We start from the raw sequence: 24,401 nt of genomic DNA on the forward strand, positions 1-24,401 counted from the left end.
TTCTGCTAGAAAGCATTGGTTTTTGAAGCACAGACTTGAATTGCCTTGGGAAAGAGTCAGTTGTGGATTTTTCCAGGTGTTTTTTCTGGAGCCATACAGTTGGTATATGAGCTTTCACTTACTATGAAAATATGAAACACAGTCTAGGCAACATAGTGAGACGTGTGCCATCTTTTCTTTTTTGTAAGAAGAAGAAAAGAAAATAGGTTGAATATGATGGCACATGCCTGTAGTCCCACCTACTTTTTGGCTGAAGTGGGAGGATTGCTTGAGCTCAGGAATTTGAGGCTGCAGTGATAATATGATCACGCCACTGCACCCTAACCCTATCAAAAACAAATTTTAAACATATAAAAGTAGTTACCCCCAAGTTATGTTTCATTATGTTGTGGGGTGATTTATAGAAAGTATATAAGTTGCCATGGACACTCATTTATTACCCTTTTTTTTTTTTTTTTTTTTTGAGACGGAGTTTCGCTCTTGTTACCCAGGCTGGATTGCAATGGTGCGATCTCGGCTCACCGCAACCTCTGCCTCCTGGGTTCAGGCAATTCTCCTGCCTCAGCCTCCTGAGTAGCTGGGATTACAGGCACATGCCACCATGCCCAGCTAATTTTTTGTATTTTTTTAGTAGAGATGGGGTTTCACCATGTTGACCAGGATGGTCTCGATCTCTTGACCTCGTGATCCACCTGCCTCAGCCTCCCAAAGTGCTGGGATTACAGGCTTGAGCCACCGCGCCCGGCCTACTCTTTTTTTTTCGTTTTGAGACAGGGTCTTGCTCTGTCACCCAGGCTGGAGTGCAGTGGTGCCATCTCAGCTCACTGCATCCTCTGCTTTCTGGGTCCAAGTGATTCTCATGCCTCAGCATCCCAAGTAGCTGGGAATATAGTGTGTGCCACTGTGCCCAGCCTCATTATTAAACTTTGTATGTCATAATCTGGCAAACTGTATTTTTCAAAGATGGCAGTACCCTCATCTCCCACACACTTTTCACATGGTGACTTGAAGACTCCTCCCATTCAGAGTTGGGTCTATGTTCCTTTTATGTGTTAAATTGTGTTTCCCCAAAAATTCCTATGATAAAGTTCTAACCTACAGTACCTTAGATTGTGAACTTAACCAGAGATGGGGTCTTTACAGAGTTAATCAAGTAAAATAAACTCATTGGGGTGGGCCCTCATGGAGTATCACTGGTGTCCTTTTAAAAAGGGGAAAAATGAACACAGACACACAGAGAGGGAAGATGATGTGAGGAGACAGAGAGAGAAGAGAGGAGAGCCAGGGAGAGAGGACTGAAGAAGATCATTCCTCATAGCCCTCAGAAGGAACCAACCCTACAACCCCTTGATTTTGGACTTCCAGCCTCCAGAACTATGAGACAATACATTTCTCTTATTCAGGCACCCAGTCTGCAGTACTTTGTCATGGCAGCCATAGCAAATGCATGTATTTCCCTCCTCTTGAATCTGGGTAGCTTGTAAGTACTGTGGAAAGGGCACTATGTGACTTCCTAGGCTAGATCATAAAAGGCAATACACCTTCCACTGATTCTCTTGGGAGACTGGTCTGTGAGGAAGCCCAGGCCACCTGAAAAGTTGACATCTTGGTGTTCTAGCTGGCAATCCCAGCTGACAGCTAGCATTGACTGGCAGAGATATAAACTAAGACACCTTTTACCTTTTGATTCCCTTTGTGAATTCCTGACTCAAAAAAGCTGTTATCATAATGAAATTATTATTTTAAGCCACTAAGTTTGTGGATAATTACATAATAGTTTGTAACATGTCTTTAAGATTATTTTTATTTGTGATTATTCGGGCCTTTGCCCAAATTGTTCCTCCTGCTTGGAATCCTTTTCTCCCAGATATCCAGCAGTAGCAATATTCTAGTCTTTGCTCACTATTTAAAGTTTCCACACACCTGTCCTTTCCATGCTGCCTCGTCACTACCACCTCCAGCCCCCTTAGCTGTTCTGTGTTTTTTCACACAGCAGATATGACCTTTTAACATATGAAGTCATTACTTAATTAGGGTATTCAGTTTACTTATTTCTTATGGTCTTTCTCCTGCTAAATATGTAAAGCTTTTTGGGGTGACGATCTTGGTTCGTTTGTTTACTGAAGTATCCCAACTACCTAGAACAGCACCTGCCCCATAGTAGACATTCCATAAAATAAATATTTGTTAAATAAATGAATGAGAAGAATTTTAACTCTGGGAAATTAGAAAGTCACTGCAAACTCTGTAACTTTTTAGATTTTTTTTTTTAAGAGACGGGGGTCTCACTATGTTGCCTAGGCTGGCCATGCACTCCTGAGCTCAAACGATCCTCATGCCTCAGCCTCCCAAAGTGCTGGAGTTACAGATGTGACTACTGCGCCCTGTCTGTATCACATCATTTTAGTGAATGCCATTTCCCAAACTGGTGTCCCATACTAAAATAAATTTGGAAAATATTACATCGTATGTACAGTCCTCTGAAAGGGTCACAATGTACAAAACAAACCTAAAAATCTCAAAGCGCTGCAGTAAAGTCAACTGCTTTCTTGATGTACCTCATCTTTTCCAAAATTTCTGTGGCCAGGTTTTTCCATGGCACACTGATCACCACAGCAGTGGTGTATGGAGTAGGAAGGACACTGTGAGGCCCTAAGGATAGGTGAGAGAGGATATGAAAGCAATGGGGACAAACAGATGTTGGTGGGTAGCAGAGAAAAGGGAACACTTATACACTGTTGGTGGAAATGTAAATTAGTTCAACTCCTGTGGAGAACAGTTAGGAGATTTCTCAAAGAATTCAAAATAGAATTACCATTCAGCCCAGCAATCTCATTACTGCATATATATCCAAAGGAAAAGAAATCATTCCATCAGAAAGACACCTGCACCTGTATGTTTATCACAGCACTATTCACCATAGCAGATATGGAATCAACCTAGGTGCCCATCAGTGGTGGATTGGATAAAGAAAATGTGGTACATATACACTGTGGGATATTACACAGCCATAAACAAGAATGAAATGATGTCCTTTGCAGCAACATGGATACAGCTGGAGGTCACTATCTTAAATGAATTAATGCAGAAACAGAAATCCAAATACCACATGGTCTCACTTATAAGTGGGAGCAAAACATTGGGTACACATAGACACAAAAATGGGAACAATAGACACACTGAGGACTGCAAACTTAGGGAGGGGGCGAGGGTTGGAAAACCACCTGTTAGGTGCCATGTTCACTATTTGGGTGATGGGTTCAATAGAAGTACAAACCTCAGTATCGTGCAATAGACTCACGTAACAAACCTGCAAATGTACTCCCTGAATCTGAAATTAAAAAAAAGAGAAGCTTTCAAACTTGTTTATTATAACCCACACTAAGAGATTATTTTACTTATTTTTAATTATTATTTTTTTATAGAAATGGGGTCTTCCTATGCTGCCCAGGCTGGTCTCAAACTTCTGAGCTCAAGCAAACCAAGAGATCATTTTACATAGAAATTCAGTATACATACACATGCATAAAAATATAAAAATAAAAACTGAAAGTTTTCACAAACTACTCTTAGCATTATTATGTGCTATGCAGCGATGTTTTCTATTCTATTCTATTCTATTCTATTCTATTCTATTCTATTCTATTCTATTCTAACCCATCCCATTCTGTTCTGTTTTATTCTTTCTCAGTTGTGGTCAAAACACATTAAATCGATTTCATGAGCCAGAATTTTGTCTTTTCCTGCTGCTTTTGGGAGAGTTCCTCGAACTCTTCAAACCCAATCCATTCTTCACTTCTATCTATTCTGCTTATTTGTTTTTTAAAAATTAAGTTGCTGTGGCTCCAGATTCGTTTTTTTTTTTTTTAAGAAATTCTGAAAAGGAAAAAAATTGTTGTGGGTACACAGTAGGTGTATATATTTATGCAGTACATGAGATGTTTTGACACAGACAACGCATAATAATCACATCATGGAGAATGAGGTATCCTTCCTTTCAAGCTTTTATCTTTTGTGTTACTAACAATTCAATCATGCTCTTTGAGTTATTTTTAAAATGTACAATTAATTATTATTGACAATAGTCACACTGTTGTGCTACATTCTGCTATTCATTCCTTCAATGTGCCCTTTATTTTATTACTTTCTTCATACTTAATGCTTCCAGTAGGTTTAAAACAATTATTTCTTCCTCTTGCTTAATGTTACTAATAAGTTCTCCTCCCTACTTGATATATATATGATGCTTGCCTTAAATTCTTGATGTCTATTCTAATAATTATGCTTCAAATGACATGAACTGTTCCATCTGTAGTCTTTCTTTTACACTAATTGTGCTCCTCAGCTGTCTCAACTCAGCACTTTGGAAATTGCTCAGGCTGAAAAATTTGGAAAACATAGAAAAATACAATATAAATAACAAAATAAAAGCCACCATAATTTCACCATCCTGAGAATTAACCAATTGACATTTTATTGTATTTTCTTCCAGTCCTTTTATTTACAGTAAATTATTGAGAAAATACTGTATGTAATTTTCTATCCAAACCTTTCTTTCAACTTTAAGATTTTCTCAAGTTATTAAAATTGGTCACAGACCTTGCTTTAATGATTGCAAAATATTCCATCATAAGAATAATATATTTCATCCTGAGCATTTAGAATGTTTCTATTTTTTTGCTTCTTAAAAAAAAATAGCTGCAACAAACATTTTGTACATAAATATGTGCTCATATTTCTGGTTATTTCCATACGATGGAATCTTAGAGTGACTGGATTCAAGGGAACAGACACTAAGATCCAAGCTCTGTTTTGCCAAATTGTTTGCTGAAAGGTTTGTGTGACTTTACAGTTCCACAGGCAGTGATATGATTTCCTACCATCATGTTCATCATCCTCATGGAATTTGCTAATTTGATAGGGTTTTCTCTTTCCCATTTTGCATGTCTCTGATTAATAGTGATCATTCATTATTTGTATTTACTTTTCTGTAACTTTTGGATTTAGGCCATTTCCAGTTTTTTCTGCTCTGGAAGGCGAGCCAACCAAAGCTTTCTAGCAAAAGTGCTCACACGTGCCTCTAGTGGAAGCTATTGAGAATGCCTTCTGCAAAGGGGGCTATGTGCTTGACTGCAACCTATGATTTGCAGCCTCGTGTCAGACGGTGGCATCAGGTGATGTGCTGCCACTGAGTGTAGATGATGAGGTTTCAGTTTGTTATAACAGAGAAGTGATAGTTCACTCTCAGTTAAGCCTGGACGTCAGGCAATAAAGAATGTGTGTGACTAAATATATTTTAAATACACACACAAAATTACAACTTCAACTTACGACAAGGCTTTCTCATTGCTTCATAAGCAATCTTGTATTTTCAGTATGACTTGTAGACAGCTGCATACCTAGAATCACTTTAGAGAGCCCTGTCCTTCCCAAGCATTTGTCTGCACAGCCAGCCTCTGGGTGAACTGCAAATGCAAAATAAATAAATGCACTTCTTCTAGAATAGCAATATTGTTTTTCAATTCTTCTTATAACTAAAAATACTAAGTGTATTTCCAGGAAATTATTAGACAATGTAAATAAATGCCAGAAGATTATAGAGCTGTAAAGATGTACTCTGGAGAGTCTGGTGTGGAAGGTAGCCCCCAATAAGAGGAGTTCTCTCTGGAACGAAAATATATGTATTTGTCAGTTAAGTTCATGATAAAAAATACTTTTTGAGCTTTTGACTTTGGGGTACAAAATCTAAACATGTGCCACTGCAAACCACTGATTATGCGGAGCTAAATAAGTTTGTGTGTGGGTGTGTGTTAGGATGTCCAGGTTACAATGTAATGAAAATTCCTGAGTCCATGTAAATAATTTTGGCATTAAAAAACACAGATTTGAACTTCTGCTGACATTCTGAATTCTTGATGTCTGAGTACTGCTCAGGTCATGAAATGCTTTTTTAAAGGAATTGTTGTGCAAGCAGAAGCTGCCTAGTGGGACACTAAAATATCTTCTTCACAAGGGAATCTCCCCTCCCAACCACACTCTCTATAAAGGACCCATGAGTGGAACCTTGATTAGGCAGTATCAACAGGATGCCCAGGTTAAAATGAACCTACTCTTTGGAAAGGCACCAAACACCGTCAGCCAGTAGCAGCTTGCCTTGGGCTTATTTTCAGTAAGAACCGGCCTGAAGTAAGTTCTGGCCAACTTACCATGTAAGAATTGGCCTGAAGAAGCAGGGTGGGGGTGGAAAGAGCCTGGCCCATGGAGTCCTGCTTTGGGAGAGGCTGCCGACCTGGACAGAAGGATGGAAGGCTCTGCTCTGTCATGGCTGCCTCCATGAAGCTTAGTTGCAACACCCAGAACCTGTTTCCTCAGCCATCACATGGAGGTACCCACTTCATCCGTTGTTGAAATTAGCTTGGCATGTGGGAACCAGCGTGAGTGGCAGGTAATGTTCACCACAGAAGAATGCTAAAGTGAAGCACCCTAGACTGCCAGAGAAAAATTTTAGGTCATTTTGGGGCTCCTAAGGATCAGGACAGGTAAGGAGGGGGGCTTAGGGTGTAAAAGCATGGGGTGGGAGGGGAGATGATCACAGTTTTGTCCAGAACTAATTCTGGAGGAGTCTCAACTCATGCCTTTTTACTGAAGGTGATGTTCATTGTCTGAGTCTGAAAGTCTCAAAATTGGGAACAAGTTGAGGTTTCAAATCCAGAAGGGCGAGTCCCCCTTATGTTGCACACAGCAGAAACCTTCCCCGTCACTTCACCAATGTGTGTGCTCTGTTAGGACAACGGGCTTCCTTTGAGGGTTTCTGGGGTGAAAAAGATATAGGAAAATGAATATATCAAACATTTTATCAGTGTCTACTGCATGCAGAGTAGTCAAAGAGGAGTGGAGGTTCAAAAACTAACAGAAAAAAAGAAGTAACCCAAATGTCCACCAGTGGACGGATGGATAAACAAAATGTGGCATATACATTCAATGGAACATTATTCAGTGGTAAAAAGAAGATACTTTGATACAAGCTTCCATACGGATGACCTTTAAAGACATTATGCTAAGAGAAATAAATCAGACACAATGGACCAATGTGATTATGATTCCACTCAGATGATGTACCTACAGTAAATAATTGCATAGAGACAGAAAGTAGAACAGTGGTTGCCAGTGGCTGGTAAAAGGTGAGGGGGAATAGAAGGATGGTTGGGGAAGTGGGGAGTTACTTTTTTTTTTTTTTGAGACGGAGTTTCGCTCTTGTTACCCAGGCTGGAGTGCAATGGCGCTATCTCGGCTCACCGCAACCTCTGCCTCCTGGGTTCAGGCAATTCTCCTGCCTCAGCCTCCCGAGTAGCTGGGATTACAGGCACGCGCCACCATGCCCAGCTAATTTTTTGTATTTTTAGTAGAGACGGGTTTCACCATGTTGATCAGGATAGTCTCGATCTCTTGACCTCGTGATCCACCCGCCTCGGCCTCCCAAAGTGCTGGGATTACAGGCTTGAGCCACCGCGCCCGGCCACTTTTTTTTAATAGGTACAAAATTTCAGTTTGGGATGATGGAAATTGATAGCGGTAACAGCTGCACAACAATGTGACTGTACATAGTGCCTCTGAAGTGTACACTTAAGATGGCTAAAATGGTAAATCATGTGTATTTTACAACCCTACCCGCCCCTACCCCTACCCCAGTAAACAAAAAACAACTCAGATCCCAGGTTTTGGCCTCCAGACGCTTGAGTTTAAGAGTAGTGGAAATGCATGCAGCCCCGAGGAAGGACGGCGAAGGCTGAAAGGGCCCTGGGCAGCGACTCCAGGCATCCCTTCTCTTTGCGCGGCGCTCAGGAGGCACTCATCATTGGCCAGAATAAGTACCTACCTGTCTACACTCCCTCAGACCAGTGACTCGCGTTTTCTTCTCTCTTTACCGGGCTCAGACTGGCAGGCACAACCAGAATCTCAATACAGGCTTCGGGAATGACTCCTAGCAGGAGGGATGAGGCGCTGGGGAAACAGCAGGGGTTGAAAACACGTTCATGTTCACGATCACGGGTAAAGTCCTGGGATGCACAAGGAATAGCCCTCCTGCCTCAGGAGTCTGCGCCCCCCAGGTCTCTGCCAGCCCTCATCTGCCGAAGGAGGTCCCTGGGCCTGGGGCGTTCACGGTCAGGGACCAAGGCCAAAGGGCGGAGGCAGAGGCTCCCGAGGGTCGTACTGCCTCCCCGGCTCCCACCGAGCGTAATTCCCGTAACCCCCCGCGCGGGGGCTCCTGGAGCGCCCAAACCGCTAGCTGGGGTGGGGGGAGAGAAAGCCGAAGCCTGCAGTCCAAGGACCTGCCTCCACGCCTGCCCAGTCCCGGCCGCCCGCAGCCAGTGGGAGAGACGCCCGGGAGCCAGCTGCCCACACTCGAAAAACGCAGTTTGCTGGGCGAATTCCCCGCACTGGCCGAGCTCCCTTGGGAGTTCCCGGCCCGGATGCGAGGGCCCGCAGGTCGCCGCGCCGCCGCCAGGGGGCAGCTCTGCCCCGCGCAGGCACCACCGGGACCCGCGCCCCTCTACTTTCCGCGTGCATGCGAGCCGCGCGCGCGGGAGAGGGGTCGCCGCGTCGCTTCCCAGGTTCCCCTCTGGGAAAGGTTTTAGTCCCACGTACCAGCTTCGGGGTGAGGAGCGGGAGGAGAGTTACCAGTCGCGGCCGAAAGCTGGAAGCGCAGTAGGGAGGGAGGCCCGGGGTGGGGAACGACGGGGGAGACCAGGGGGACGTGAGAGACGTGAATCGCTTGGGTTTCTGTGTTCCAGGAACTTCGCGAGTGCGGAGCTGAAAGTTGCGTACAAACATCTAGCTTAATTAAGCAAACAAAGCAAGTGGTCATATCCAAATGTGAAGCTTCAGTAAAGCTCGCCCAAATCTTAGTGGCCGTTCCCCGTCTCTGCAGCGGTCCCTCTGGGCTGATCTTCCACTCTGCCCTTCAGTAAATCCTAATACTTTCCCCGGAGTGGCCCGGTGATAATTCGCCACGTTTTACAAACGTTTCCAGGGAAGAACCTCTTAACTCTTTGGGGAAGAACTTGCGGACAAAGTTACAAATGAATGCAGTCTGTCTCCCGCTCCATGAACGGAATGAAGTCTGTAACCCGTCGCCTAAAGTAATTAATGGTCTGCGAAGAAATTTTTCCTGTTTCATCTTTGAATACTTCGCCACACACCAACCCTCAGTGCTGCGAAAGTGATGGTGTTTATTTAGATATCGACTGAGTACTTATAAAACTTAAACTTTTCAACGTAAAAGTGAACTGCTTCGTAAGGACTCCTGGCTGCATCAACAAAGCAATGTGATGCTTGATTAATAGCGCTGATTAATGTTGGCTCAAGTTAGTGCTCAGCCTATTACAGTAATTAAATGGTTCAGCCATATATCAAAGGAGAGTCAATGAAAAATAATTTATTTACAACGTCGAGGCATTCTCACAGATCGTTCAAAGACCTATGATAGCCTTTATGGGTCATTTGTAAGAGTAATGCTGGTAGCAGTCCTCAGCACCAAAAAACTCGAATTTAAAAGAGTTCTTAGATGGAGGAACAGTTTATTTTTGACGCTCTGTGATTGATAGCGCTAGTAACGACACGTTTCAAAATGCGAAAAGTATTTGGTCAATAAAATGATATACACAGGGGCAGGTGATGGCTGTTCCTACAGAACGCCATTGAATATTGATTCTTAGTTCTTGTCAAGAGGTCATTTTAATCAGAAAGTTAAACTTTTAGGGCAAGCTTCCTTCTTTGAAATAGAAGCATTCTAGGAAATGCACCAATCCAGAAGGTATGACTAAGTGAATATGAATTCCACAACTATTAGGATTTTTCCACGAGCCAAAATAGCTCGTTTGAGTTGGTGATAAAGATAGGTATCTTTTTAAAAAGCATCATATTTTAATTATTTCCACTACGTTGTCACCTGAGAAAGTTGAATTAAGCGGAATATGAATCTCATAAATTTTTTTCATTTCACCAGAAGGTACTAAGAGTAATGGATTTTCCAAAAACACATTTATCTTAAAGTCCACTATCAGTTTCTATTAATAAGCCTGTCTGAGTAAAATATGTATATGTTATGTAATTTAAGTATTTTGAGATTACTATGAAGTACTGACTAAAATGTTCCTCCTACCGAGAACTATTTAGCCCCATTATGAACAAACTGTATATATATATATTTTGAGGCGGAGCTTCGCTCCTGTTGCCCAGGCTGGAGTTCAGTGCAGTGGCGCGATATCCTCTCACTGCAAACTCCGATTCCCGGGTTCAAGCGATACTCCTGCCTCAGCCTCCTGAGTAGATGGGATTACAGGAGCCGCCCGCTAAGTTTTTGTATTTTTAGTAGAGACGGAGTTTCACCATATTGGCTAGGCTGGTCGAACTTTTTTGAGTAGTTCATAGGTGCAATTTTTGTGCATGTATTTGGGTTTTTACTAAAATTTTCTATTCTCCGAATTCAATTGTTACATTCTTAATTCCCATGACATTTGTCAGATCTTCTCATTCGAGTCGCTTAGTTTAACTGTCAAGTCTCTAGGGCATTCAGTTGCATATAAGTGACTAAAACGCCAGTCTCACAGCATTTTTATTAACTGATGGCGGAAAACAAACGTTTTTGGAGTAAGACCGAAGAGAAGGGGTTAAAGGGTCAATAAACAATTATTATCGTGCTTAAAATGGGAAGCCGCTCGCCCAATCTGTGGGAGCTGGGACACCCCCAATAGAGCCCAAAGCGTCCCCAGGGATCACCTGAGGATGGGGTGCTTATCCCCCGTCTGGACGGCTCCTACAGGCCGTGGAGGAGTCAGACAGGAGCGTCGAGGGTGTGCTTCTGAGGTGAGAGTGGATGACTTATCGAGAAGGAGGCTGGGAACTCTAACTTGTGCAGAGGACCTTGGTATAGACCGCCGCGTAATTCGGGTATCAGCCCCTTTGGCAAGAAATAGTGGGGTCCGCTCTCTTCCCCACTTTTCTCAGAAAGGGAGAAAATTCTCCCTCCTAGGAGTGAATTTTCTCTCCCGAGCAGGGCAGATTTCCTAGGCTTTCTTTCCTTCCCTCGGCAGCGCTCTGACGTGCACACCATGTGACAGGCCCCCTTCAGCTATAAGCCGAGGAAGGTCCGCCCTCTCCTGGACTCAGCCCTGGTCTCGCAGAGCTCTGTTCCTAGACTCTCACCCGTCCGGCACGTTCCTGGGCGCCTGGCATTCTGATTCGCCCGCCCGCGCCCCGCCACCCCTCCTCAACCGACGGGGCAAAAGCTGCTCCGAGAGGAGGTCAAGTCCTCCGCCCGGGCCAGACGCGAGCGGAGTCCAGCGAGCGCAGCAGACGCGCGGCTACCGCAGCGGCGCAGGAGTTACAAAGTCGGCGTGCGAGACTCCGCCACCACCCGGTGGCCCCAGCGCAGCTCCGGCAGCCGCAGCGCCCTCAGCGTGGCGCCCCCCGGCCGGGCCAGCCGCCCGGGACCCGGGCTGGGGCGCAGAGGGAGCCCGGAGCCCGGCGCCCCCATGCGCCGCCCTGCCGCCGCCGCACCACAGCTATGACCCTGAGCACGGAGATGTCCGATGCCTCCGGCCTCGCGGAGGAGACAGACATCGACGTGGTGGGGGAGGGCGAGGACGAAGACGACGAGGAAGAGGAGGACGACGACGAGGGCGGCGGTGGCGGGCCCCGGCTGGCTGTCCCCGCGCAGCGGCGGCGGCGGCGCTCGTACGCCGGGGAGGACGAGCTGGAGGACCTGGAGGAGGAGGACGACGACGATGACATCCTGCTAGCCCCGCCTGCTGGGGGGTCCCCGGCGCCCCCGGGTCCGGCCCCGGCGGCGGGGGCGGGAGCCGGTGGGGGCGGCGGCACGGGCGCGGGCGCGGGAGCGGTTGGCGGCGGCGGCGGCAGCGGCGGGAGCGCGGTTAGCGGCGCCAAGAACCCACTGGTGAAGCCGCCCTACTCGTACATTGCGCTCATCACCATGGCCATCCTGCAGAGCCCCAAGAAGCGGCTGACGCTGAGCGAGATCTGCGAGTTCATCAGCGGCCGCTTCCCCTACTACCGGGAGAAGTTCCCCGCCTGGCAGAACAGCATCCGCCACAACCTCTCGCTCAACGACTGCTTTGTCAAGATCCCCCGCGAGCCCGGCAACCCGGGCAAGGGCAACTACTGGACGCTGGACCCCGAGTCCGCGGACATGTTCGACAACGGCAGCTTCCTGCGCCGGAGGAAGCGCTTCAAGCGGCAGCCGCTCCTCCCGCCCAACGCCGCTGCCGCCGAGTCGCTGCTGCTGCGCGGCGCGGGAGCCGCAGGGGGCGCGGGCGATCCGGCCGCCGCCGCCGCAGCACTCTTCCCGCCTGCGCCGCCGCCGCCCCCGCATGCCTATGGCTACGGCCCCTACGGCTGCGGCTACGGCCTGCAGCTGCCGCCCTACGCGCCGCCCTCGGCCCTCTTCGCCGCCGCCGCAGCCGCGGCCGCCGCCGCCGCCGCCTTCCATCCTCACTCGCCCCCGCCGCCTCCGCCGCCGCCGCACGGCGCTGCCGCCGAGCTGGCCCGGACAGCCTTCGGCTACCGGCCGCACCCGCTCGGCGCCGCCCTGCCAGGCCCCCTGCCGGCCTCCGCGGCCAAGGCAGGCGGCCCGGGCGCCTCTGCGCTGGCGCGGTCGCCCTTCTCCATCGAGAGCATCATCGGGGGCAGCCTGGGCCCGGCCGCCGCTGCCGCCGCCGCTGCGCAGGCCGCCGCCGCCGCCGCTCAGGCTTCGCCCTCGCCCTCGCCGGTGGCAGCGCCACCCGCGCCGGGATCCGGCGGAGGAGGCTGCGCGGCGCAGGCGGCCGTGGGCCCGGCAGCCGCGCTCACCCGCTCCCTCGTGGCCGCCGCGGCCGCCGCTGCCTCCTCTGTCTCCTCGTCCGCTGCCCTGGGGACTCTGCACCAAGGGACTGCCCTGTCCAGTGTCGAGAACTTTACTGCTAGGATTTCCAATTGTTAATAACGCTATGTTAGCCTGCTCGAGGAAGAAGGTAGGAATCCCGGCTCCTTTTCTCCTCTCGGTGGGTCGGTGTTTTGTTCGCTCCTCCGGGTGCGGCCCCTCTCGACCTTGCGCGCCCATTTTCTCCGCTGCGAATTTTAAGACGAAACTGTTTGTCAACAGCTCCGGCGCGCTTTTCGGCTCTGCGGGTCCCTCTGTTTATGCAGAGTCGTCCTATGCTACAGCCCCGCGACCTGGGGCAGGGAGGAAGAGGGTGTTGGGGAAGGGGGTTCGCCTTGTGAAGGCACTAGGGGCTCCCTAGACGTTTGGCAGATGAATAACAACTAAGCCTTTTGAGGTATACAGATTCTCAGGTCCAGGCGTTAAAAAATAATGTTCAAAAGAATAATACAAAAATAGTGAAGGTCTCGAAGAATGCCAGCAAAGCAATACTTTTTTGAGGACATTTGTCTAGAGTACTTTTTCATGAAAAGGAAAAAAATGGTTAACATGTTTACACAAGGAAAAGAAGTCAAAATTATCATTTCTTATTTCAACCTGTGTTTTGTATCATAACAGACGTGCGGAATTTTTATTTTGTACTTACTGTGTATTCTTTACAAGGAGTATTGTAAATTTTACTGGCAATTATTATTGTACTATTCTAAATGTAAGATTTTTACACTTTTTCAGAAATAAAAATGCTTAATTTTCAAAGAAAATTCACCAAAATAATTGGCCTCAGTTGTCCCCTTCTTAGTTTATTTTCTTTTCTGCTTAAAAAAGTTTCTATGTGGGGTAAGTAGGAACCCGATATGGAGCAGACTTAAATATTTTCAGAGAGAATTTAACAGCAGCATCATGCCATGATTTTTCATTTGAACTTCCTAAGTGAAAACCAGGAAGATCAGAATTTTCTGTAGGAGATCAGAAATTACTTTTAAATGACTACAAATAAAATGTTACTTTTAAATGACTGCAAATAAAATAAGTTACTTTGGTATACATTTTCAAATCTGATACTATGTCATTTTAAAGCGCATTGAGGTATGTTAAAATTAAAGCCACAGGTACCCAAAGATAATTTTATAGAAATTTTGCATTTCATTTTTGAGTTTCCTTCCCAGTTTCCACTCAGTTAACAATATTATGTCTGCAAAAACTCTGCAAAATATCTTGTAATAGAAGTGAAACAAGCAGAGGCAGTTTCTAGTTTCAGAATTCTAATAGGAAAAATTAGTAGAGATGATCATCAGGTAAAGCCCTGAATAAAGACGTATTTGCATATATGAAATAAATCATATTTTAAAATGCCAGTATTTACAGCTACCATGTTGCAGATGGAAGGAATTCGAGTAATTGTATAAAGAGGTTTTTCTCTTAAAAGACAGATTTATTGAAATTCTGGCTTAAGTGAATGATTTAAGGTATTTAAGATAACCTTCAACTTTAGGATGGTTTAAAGAATAAAAAGTGAAAATACATCAGGTGTTCATTAATTATTTTTACTGAATTTAGGTTTATCTTTCAAATTTTAATGTCTTTTTATTAACTATTGCATGAGAAAATGGGCGCTCCAAATAAAACCTAGGCATATGTAACACATAATTTAAATGTCTGACGTTAGTGTTTTTAGTGGGGATTAAATCTGTTTATTCAATTTCTTTAAAATGTCTGGACAGGTGTATATCTGAAGATTTGCAGATTAAACTTACCAGGTTAATGAAGTCTGCATTATAGGGTCAATATTTTGTAATGTTACTCACTCATGACACCCTGTCTCTTTTTAGGGAGAAAACGGATTTTCACGGGCTCAAATGAAGCTGTTTGTTCCCCTCCTTGTGAAATGTTTGAAGGAGGTTAAACCCTCTCACCTTCAAACTTACCACTAACTCTATAGATACAAATTAAAATATTGTTAGAGCAAAATTTTATATAGAAAGTTACTTTTACTCTAGCCTGGCTAAGAGAGAGGAGTTATTGACCCCGAGAACGTCCGGACCCCACGCACCGCCCCGGGTGGAGAGGCGTTGGCAGGCGGAATCCAAACGGCACAGACACTGCTGGCGCGCCTGGTAGCCTTCTGTAACGAACGCATCTGAAATTTAGATCTGAAAATAATTACGAGGAGAGACAGCCAGAACAAAACCGTGTGTATTTTTAATTTTTGCCCGATGCTTAGATGTCCCGAAAGCAGGGAATCCTGGTTAATCTTGTCTCCTCGTTCCTATTCTCACGTCTTCAAAAGTGCCGGGATGGGCCCCATGTCCGGGGTTGTCAGTGCATTTAAGAAAATGGCAACAAGGCACCGGGCGATCCAGGCCTCGCTCCAGGTCCCCGGGTTGGGGTCCTGCTTCACGCGCCCCCACTGGAGACCGCAAGCCTGTTTTTAAACAGGTGGAGAGCAGCGTGAGCCCACAGCTAAAGGAAAGTGCAAATCCAAGTCGCCTGGATGCCGAGTGTTGCGTCCCACCGCTCAGCTCCCCACCCTCTGGGTTTGGGGTTCCGCTCTCCGCCGTGCCTACCCTGCGGGCTTGCTCACCAGGCGGTTGAGACTGGGGGTAGCAGGGCCGCGGGGCGGGTGAGGTATGAGCTGAGAGAGGTGTGGACCGCAGGCCAGGTGAGGGACGAGTGGGCAGAGGACCCTGGACGGGCGAGTCAGGAGCGCGGGGCGAGCCCCGTCAGGCCGCGCCTGCGAGCAGGTGCTGGAACAAAGGCCGCCAGGCCGCCGCTACCGCGGCCTTTGATGGGCAAGGACGTCTCCTCCTGGGGCTCCTCATTCGCATGCAAATCCAGCGCTGGTCCCCTTTTCTTTGTAGGCAAACAGAAGGATGTTTGTGTGTTTGTAGGAACGAAGCCTGCTTGAACAAGCCTTCCTCAATAGGCTGGGTCTCGAAAAATAAACCAGTTGGACAAACATTGGCCACCAGCTCTCCTCCTCCCAACTACAAAGTGTGGATTTGCTACAACTCATTAACCCGACGCTTTTCTCCCCTTCTCCTTGTTTCTCTGCTCATCAAACGCCCCCGTAGAGCCTCGAGACAAATGACCGAAGCTCAGTCGGGAGGGAATTGCAGTTAATAGGGAGAGGGATATATTGGGGCTAATGGTTCAGGCAGCTCCCGGAGAAGGACCACACAAAAAGGAGCCTCTCCATTCAGGGCTCTGTTGTGCTGCGGAGATTTAATCTGCAGCTAGATTTAGCCAAATGTTATCTATTGCGGGGGTAATGAAGCCCTTATGGGTTGAATTGCTTCTTGTACCACACATGGTGTCATGACCTTAGATCGTTCCTTGGTTGATTTCCCTTTTCTCTATTGGGTAATTATTTTATTTCTTTAAAATAAGAAGCTAGCGCTTCTTCTCAACAACTTGTTTCCTGTCCATCCCATCCCATGCATTTATTTAAGGGCCACTTCCCTTCCCCTTAAAAAAAGAAAATAATTTGAAAAATGAACTGGGGAGGTAAAGGAAAAAATTTGTGAAGACGCTTCTTATTTTTTGCTCCCTGAAGCATCTGTATGTTTACACATCTCAACTTGTCTGGCCCCTTGGCAGCTCTTTCCTGGCCAAACTTTCTGTTGATGGAACTGGAATTCTGGATGTATTTATGATCAAAATTCTTGCAGTGAATGTAGTAGGCATTCATCTCAGGAAAAGGCTTTTCTGCCCTTCACCGTTTTTTTTCTTTTTTATAAACCTACCATTTCTTTCTGTAGTCTGTCCTCTGAGAGAGTTGGGGGAGGTGGTTATTCTGATGGAAGGTGATTATTTTGATGGAAAACCAGCCTTTGTCATTTATTAAAGCCTGTCTGAGGCCAGTGGTTGAGGCTGTGCCTGTTGTGTTTTTCTCTCTCTAGCACCAGTGGCTCTGATTTCCTTGTTTGATCGAGGACCAAGCTTGGAGCGGCTAATGGTGTTATTACAATTGCTGTTGATGGGTAGGGATCTGATCATACTACCCAAACTAGGAATCAAGGACTCCAGTTAAAATTTTAAAATTTTCTGCTGGCTACACATTCTGCTCACACCTGTTTTTATTACGGACTGAGAAAAGTCATTTCAGGGGGGCAATTTAAAGGTCATATCAGCATCAAACTCAATCCAAATCAGAAATATGCCCAGGAACCTCCCTAGTCTCTCAGGGCTCTTCCAGGGGGGTAACCATGCATCTAATTGGAATGCCAGGGGGGTCCATCACCCCCTTTAGAACTAAACCAGACAAGGATAGGCCTGGAGAGCAGAGGACAAGTGAAGTGGGCCCAGCATTGTCTGCATTCATTCTTGTCTCTGCCGGTTTCCTGGTGGTGCAGCTGGGTCACACATACACATACACAGGCGTGCATGCTTATTGCCCATCAGCTGCCACTTACCTCCTCTATGATTCTGTAATTACACATATGCTTTTTGTTGGTAAATGTGTTTGATGTCATGGCCAGTGAAACGTGGTGTGTTTATAGGGCAACGAATGTAAATGTGTAAATATGTTTAGTGTAAAATCTGGCCCTTCGACTTTAGCAATAAATACCCTGCCAACTCAGATACGATTACATTTGACAGAACGATGGAGAATCTGATCATGACCAGCTGCTCGGGCTCTTTGGGGCTTATATTTTCCCAACTGAATTCACTTTTCAGATAATTTCTTTGCATGTCACATCTCTCTAATCACATCTTTCCCTTGATGTGAACAACTTGGGCTTCTTTCTTTTTAGTGCTGACCCCTCTGGCATGTAGGAAACTTCCTGGTTCGTTCTTCCAGCTTCTTTCCTCTAGGAAAATACTAGTCATAAGAAGCAAAACAGACACAGAGAAAATAACTGATGATTCTCAGCGATCCCTTTTGATTCCCAAACCTCCATGTATGATAGAGTGACTAGGATGAGAAATGAGGCTAACATTGATGAGCTTCTGATGACTTTATATTTAGTGTTTTTCTTGTTTTTATCATGAGTGTTCCACCTTGAAAAAACTGTAACTTTTAAAAGTAAAAGTTTTAGGGAAGTATATGTTTGTAAAAGAGTGCAAATCCTAACAACTTTTCGAAGTGGCCACATATGTATTACATAACTAGCACCACAGCAGGAAGCAGATGTGATCAGTGTCCTGGAACCCCTTTCCTGTCTATTCAGTCAATATCATCACCACACGTTGACTTTGTATAAGGACACTCACTAATAATTCTCTCAACTGCACTGTGAAATCGTGGAGAAGAATTATTATTGACCCCAATTTTATAAATAAAGATATCAAGGCTCAAAGGAGATTAAATGACTGGTCTAAGGTCACAGCTACTGGGACTTCAGCATTTAAAACCCATCTTATTTTTGTTACATCACACTGCTACTTTGATGCCATCATTGTGATTTATTAAACACCAACTGTGGTAGGGAAGTTGCCTTTAATGTCACTATGTAGAAGAGTCATTTGTTTCTTACACAATGTTTTTTTTCATTCTTGCCACACCCTCCTCCCTACCACTCCCACCCAGGTCTTCTGAGAGATACTCTAGCACCTCATTTTAGATTCATTTGGAATTGAGAGCTAATTATTTCAGAGGCATCAGCTTCTTCCACGTAGTTCTACATGATGCACATGATGCTTTCCTAGCATTCCCCCCCCCCCAATTTTTTGGCATCAACAGTTTTCTTTAAAACACACACACACACACACACACACACACACACACCCATTTCCTTGGCATCTCATGCTGATTTTTAAAGGTCAAGATGCTCTAGTTTAGAACTTTTAACCAAACTACTAATCAGGCCTTAAAACTGGCCTTAGGGACACATCTTCTTCCCTAAGGAAGAAGGGAAGGATATGTGTGGAAAAGGGAAGGATATGTAAGGAGTCACATCAACTGATTTAGCACTTAGTGAGAAAATGAAACATTTTTCTGAGGACATGTCCCCTTCTCCCAGCATACTTTTGAAGATATTTTGTTGTCTTTGAACAGCTACATATCATGTGGCTTGGGCCAGTCCTTTCGCCCCTGTGCAATTAATCCACCTGCCTTGCCAGAGATCTCCTAAAATGCTTGTGGGGGAATTCCAGACTACCTGCAAGCTTACCATTGTCCAGGGCCATCCAGAAGCCTTGTTGCAGCCCTGCCTCCTCAGCCATGGGCTGGGGCCACTGCTTTGTCCAGTGTGAATACATTCATACCAGAGTCAGTGCAGCAACTTTGCCTTACTGTGAGCTGCAGAGTGCAAAGGAGAGTGTGTATGGCAATCTTTCCCAGGGACACTGCTTCTTAATACAAGAGAACATTGATTTCCTGGAGAAAATATGGTCTTTTTTTAAAACCGAAAAGTTTTTTCTTTTTAATTCTAGAGTTTAAAAAAACAACAACAAAAACCTAGGCCCGACCAGTCCACTGAGCACCATGAGAGGAACAGGTGTGGGGTGGAATGGGTGAGTACAGGATGAATCTGAGGCCCTGGGGCCTTGCCTGGATCTCCCTGTCCCAGAGGGAGCCAGGGACAGACAAAGGATTCTTATTGCAACTGCTGATCAATAACAGACTGGCAAAGAGGGGAGGGCAGAGAATAATTACGGCAGAAGGCAGAAGTGCCTTTGCGTACTTGCCTAGGAATTCCTGTTAAAATAGCTAGAAGGCAGATCTTTTCAGCAGCAAAAGGAAGCAACACATCTTCGGAAAGTTCTACAAAAAAGAGTTACTGCAAAGGAAAAATAACTGGCTATTTTTGCGTATTCTTATGCAGAGTTTCATATATATATGAAGATGTGCAAAATTTAGTTCTGTTACATTACTGACTATGGAGGAAAAAAAAAATCACAAGCCAAAAGAAAAAGAAAATCTCCAAAGCCTGCAAGAGAAGAAAGAAAACTAGTTTGAAACTAAACATTAGATCGGTTCCCATAATTATTTGCATTTTTCTTGTGGGGTAGGGCAGGTTGTGAGATCAAATAATATGGTTTATGTGAAAATGCTTTGGAAAACATAAAACCTATATAATCTATAAGAATTATGATCCTTTTGTGGCTTCTTTCCACATCCTTATTTTTCAAGGAAAAAGAGAAGAAAAAACTTCTATACTTTGGCGTATACCTAAATCCCTAAATTAAGAGAAATCCCTGGCCATATATTAAAATTTATCTTCAAAATTTCCATCCCTATCTATGAAATAAATTAGTTCTTCTAGATTTAATGAGGATGAAAGAGATGGCATATGTTTTCTCTTACTTCAGCCAGATGTGTATTTGGACAGATAGCTTTCCCTTTCTAAAATAAACAAACCACTGGTGTTTTAAATCCACTCTTCTAGTCTCTTGCTCTGTTTCTTTCCTCTACTTATCTACTGATCATCTCTTTAACCTCTAAGCTTTGAAAAGTGGGATTAGTCTGCACTATTTATTGAGCACCTGCTACATTGCAAATCCCTTTACTCCTGCTTTAAATATAAGATAGAAATTAAAGAATTGCTGCCACCAACAAGCACTCACTGTGGAACAAGAGTAAGCCATTTTAGCAGGAAACGTTGGGGTGGAGGGAAGGTTAGGAAGATTTATTATTTAAAGTATCTCCATTAACAAAACCATTTCATTGCCGAAAATCTCCTTAGTGTGTAAATGAAACTAATAATAGCTTCTTGACAATATATTTCTGGCATGGCCAATTTACTCACAAAGTGACTAAAACACCTGAGCACCTTTGTCTATGTGGTATGGAGGCAACTCAGTGCTTGAAGTTTCCAGGCACTATGAATTTTAATTTCTTCCCAAGTGTTTACAGCTTTTTACTAATGGATCAAATCCTATCCCTTGCTGACAGTTTTCTGTGAAGAACTAAAAAAGGAGGAGGGTGATGGTTTGTGATCAGGCCCTCAGATATCATTATGAACGGAGACTGTTACCTATTCCGAATGAGTTTAGGTTCACACAGGTTTATGAAGAGTTAAATACAGAGACCCAGTAAAACAACAACAACAACAAACCCCAGGGCACTTTTTCTGCAGGCCTAAACATTTTATTAAAAATACAGAATTAAAATTAAACCAGGTAATCTTTCCTTGTTAAACTTTTAAATAAATACTTCCCCACTTGCTGAAATTGTAGTTGCATCTTCAAAATGCAGACAGTCAAGAGAATCCAGGCTTGGGACCACTGCGGGTGGTGCATAGGCACCCAAGAGTTTTTCTGCATTCAACTCAAGCATTTATTTCACCTTTAAGTTGTCATTACTAAGGAACTGCTTCCAAGTCACCAAGGTTTTTTTTTCTTTTCTTTTCTTTTGGTCTCCAAAAGTAACTGGGGGTACAAAGGAGAAAAGTAAAATGTTGAGGCGTTCTGTGCTCTGTTTTTTTATTTAAGAAATTTACTATTTCTTTGCCTTTCTACCCTCTCCCTGCCCCCCACTCCCCATCTGCGGACTCCAGCAAACTATCTCCCACAGGTCTTTGGAGTTAGGTGGGATAGGATCCCTTATTTTAAGGAGTTGGTGGGTGCCGGTTGTTAAGGTAACTCTATTCTGTAACTAAAGCTCTGGCATGTAATAAATCTCTCCCCAAAGACTTTTGGATCTTTGATTTGAAAAATCGGATTCCTTTTGTGGAAACAGTTGACAGGAACCTAAAAGGATTAGCTGCATTCCACATAGGATAATTTTTACTGGCAACAATTTGAAACGATTTGGTCCCTTTCAGACCTTAAACAATGTACAGAAAAATGATCTAACGAGACTTATATTGTTTTTCTTTGTGTGTGAATCCGCTTGCCGCTTGTGCCAACGTCTCGATGGGGTTTTGACAGGGTTTTCCTCCTGAGCAGGGCACTGAATTAATTTCTGATCGCCCTTTCGATTCGGTTAGTTACATCCTTCGGCCAGGGGCCGGGTGGTGTTTTCCCGGCGTCAGCCCTTGAAATGCAGCGGGAGCGGGGGCTCGGCCTCTCGGTGGCGCTGTGTCCAGGAGGGACTAGGGGGCCGCTCCCCTCTTGCCGGGGGCTCCCGGCAGCTCCAGCGCCCCACATCGCAGGGGCCGACGAGGCAGCGCGCACGTCCCAAACCTCCACAGTCAAACCTTCCCGGGGCCCTCCATCCATGGGAATCGGACGCGGAAAGGGAGATAATTCTGCTGCTTTCTCTCCTTCTCCAACCGCCCCTCCCAAAGTCCCAAACAAAAAGCCGAGAGCGGCCTGCCTTCCCAGCGCAGACGGCAGCCGAGCTGCTGCGAGGGGGCCGCCAGCGACGGCGCCCCCCGCCCCCAGCCCTCTCCACTGTTTATTTTGTTGTCAGCGGACTTATCAAGATGTTAGTTTGCTGGAGGTTCTGACCTGCCCGGGCGCTTTGGCTGCTCGGCCCGGGCTTTCCCCTCTGTTTTTACACCTGCATAAACTCCACCGCACTCCCCTGTCTGATTTATAGCCCAATTAAAGGTTCAGTGTTCTCCAAGCCACCCGGGCTGCTCTCTTGCCCACCTCCCGCCAGCTGCGGCGAGCGCAGGAATGCGCGGGGCCCGGGCCTGCGGCCGGGCCGGGGCCGAGGCCGTTCCGTGCCCAGCGACCCGCACAAGCCGCGGCTCGAGTGACCCGCCAGCGCCCGGAGAGGGGCAGAGAAACCTCGGGCACACCACCCATAAGCCAGCGCAGCGAGGCCGCGTCCCCAGCCCGGAGGGACTTCCTGCCTGAGGTTTTGGCCTGGCTGGGAGGAGGCGCTCCCCCGACAGCACGCTAGGCCGGGACAGGAGGGCGCGGGGAGCTGCCACGTGGCGCAGCCCGACGCGGAGGTCCGGGGTCCGGCCGCTCCGCCGCGGAGGCCGCGTCTCCGCACGATTTTCCTGGTGAGGAAGGGGCGGCCGCGGGGCCGTGGGGCGGAGAAGCTTCGGGCTGGGGCGGGAGACGGTGGCGGCTCAACCGCGGCCCTTCCTTCCCGCCCACCTCTCTCGGCGAAGGCCGGAGACAGCGACTGGAGACGCTCCTCGGCGAAGCGGATACTTCCCGCTGCCGGGCTCCGGCTGTGGGCGGGAGGTGCGGGGGTCAAAGACCGCCCAGCCCGCGATCCGGCCAGAGCTCAGTCCTATCGCGGGCGGCAGGCTTCGGCTCCAACCTCCTTCTTTGCGGCCTTTTCTTTACCCAGAGAATAAGCGGCAACCCAGCCGAGATTGGCAGCATTGAGCATCTTCCTAACCCAACTCTGTCTTCTTTCCATCTATCAATCCACCTTTCTAATTAGACTAATTAGGAGCGCTCTGGAGTGTCGCTAGGCCCAGGGACTGAACCGCTTAGGGGTTGTGAAAAGACGCCTGAATGGCCTCGCTGGGGGCCGGGCGGGGGCCTTTGCGACCCATTCAGCACAGAGTAACAGTGGCTACATTTATCCCAGACCATTGAAAAGAGGCTCGATTAAAACGTTTGGGAACTAATGCCACCCTGCATCCCCGCTCTAATTAGAGGAGCCCAGGGCGAAGGCGAGAGCGCCCGGGACCCCGCAGGCACTAGTTCGGCGCGCTACTGCTTTCCGCCCTTTCAGCACAGCCGATTTCCTTCCCCGAGACAAAAGTCCACCACCTCCCCACCTGTTGCCCAGCCCTTGCTTTCCCACCCATCCCGAGCCCCTTCGCCCTCATCCCAAGCTGAAGGCCCCGCCAACTGCGTTACAACGCACAGCCCAGACGTTGGGGGCAGCGGAGTGGAAAAAAGGCGCCTAGTTCCCTCCTGTCTTGGAAAGCATCCCTTTGCATTCGGTAGGCGACATATTTTCCTCTCCATCTGTCTTCCGTATTTCTCACATGCTTACTAGCTCCTCCCTCTCCCCCTCCTCACTTTTATCAACATGGAATTTCCAAGTAAAGCATTTGGGAACGAGAGGAAAGTGGGTCGGATGCCATCCTGAAACCACTATCTTGGCCAAACATGCTGTAGGAGTTCCTCGCTTGTGTAAATAAATTGTATTTTTTGTTACCAGTTTTTGTTTTTTTTTTTTTTTTTTTGTAGAAATGTGTGTGGAGCATCTACTGTGTGGCTAGACAGATTCTTACTATGCTTCCCAGTTTTCTTCCTTCCCTCTTAGTCCATCCCCAAAATATGTCTTAAGTTAAAAACTTAGTTCAATTCCTTAGGCAAGCTGTTGCTTTTGTACCCATAGTTTATATGTAGATGTACTTTTTTCTTTGTCTTTTTCATGGCTCATTAGAAAGAACTCCAGACACAAGATAATAGGGAAGCAAAAGAGAAATGAGAAATAGTAGACATATTGCAAGTACAGATTTTGTATGGGGAGGGGGTTGTTTGTTCATTTTGTTGGTGAGAAGTTGTTATCTAATAATTTTTACAAAAATTTGAAACAGACCTTGCCCTAAAATGAAGGTGACCAAAAGGGGTTTGATTCCTCTCTCTCCTCTCTCTCCACCTCCTCCCTGCTTAATCCTTCTTTTTGGAAAAGAGCCAAATGTGCAAAGAAATA

General features: G+C 46.3%; 1 protein-coding gene and 1 long non-coding RNA gene across 2 annotated transcripts; one reads left to right on the plus strand and one right to left on the minus strand.

Moving 5' to 3' along the window:
- Positions 1-1,669: 1,669 nt before the first annotated feature.
- Positions 1,670-8,231, minus strand: LOC144581586 (uncharacterized). The gene is made up of 2 exons (XR_013532606.1): positions 7,877-8,231; positions 1,670-6,811 (listed from the first exon to the last, which is right to left on the minus strand). It is a non-coding gene; the product is annotated as an uncharacterized LOC144581586 (long non-coding RNA).
- Positions 8,232-11,161: 2,930 nt separating this feature from the next.
- FOXD1 (forkhead box D1) lies at positions 11,162-22,383 on the plus strand. Its single transcript, XM_035291422.3, has 2 exons — positions 11,162-13,028; positions 14,767-22,383. Exon 1 carries the CDS (start codon positions 11,567-11,569, stop codon positions 12,995-12,997), a length of 1,431 nt encoding a protein of 476 aa, XP_035147313.1. The 5' UTR covers positions 11,162-11,566; the 3' UTR covers positions 12,998-13,028; positions 14,767-22,383.
- Positions 22,384-24,401: the final 2,018 nt, after the last annotated feature.

This window comes from Callithrix jacchus, chromosome 2 (assembly GCF_049354715.1).
Source record: "Callithrix jacchus isolate 240 chromosome 2, calJac240_pri, whole genome shotgun sequence".
NCBI lineage: Eukaryota > Metazoa > Chordata > Mammalia > Primates > Cebidae > Callithrix > Callithrix jacchus.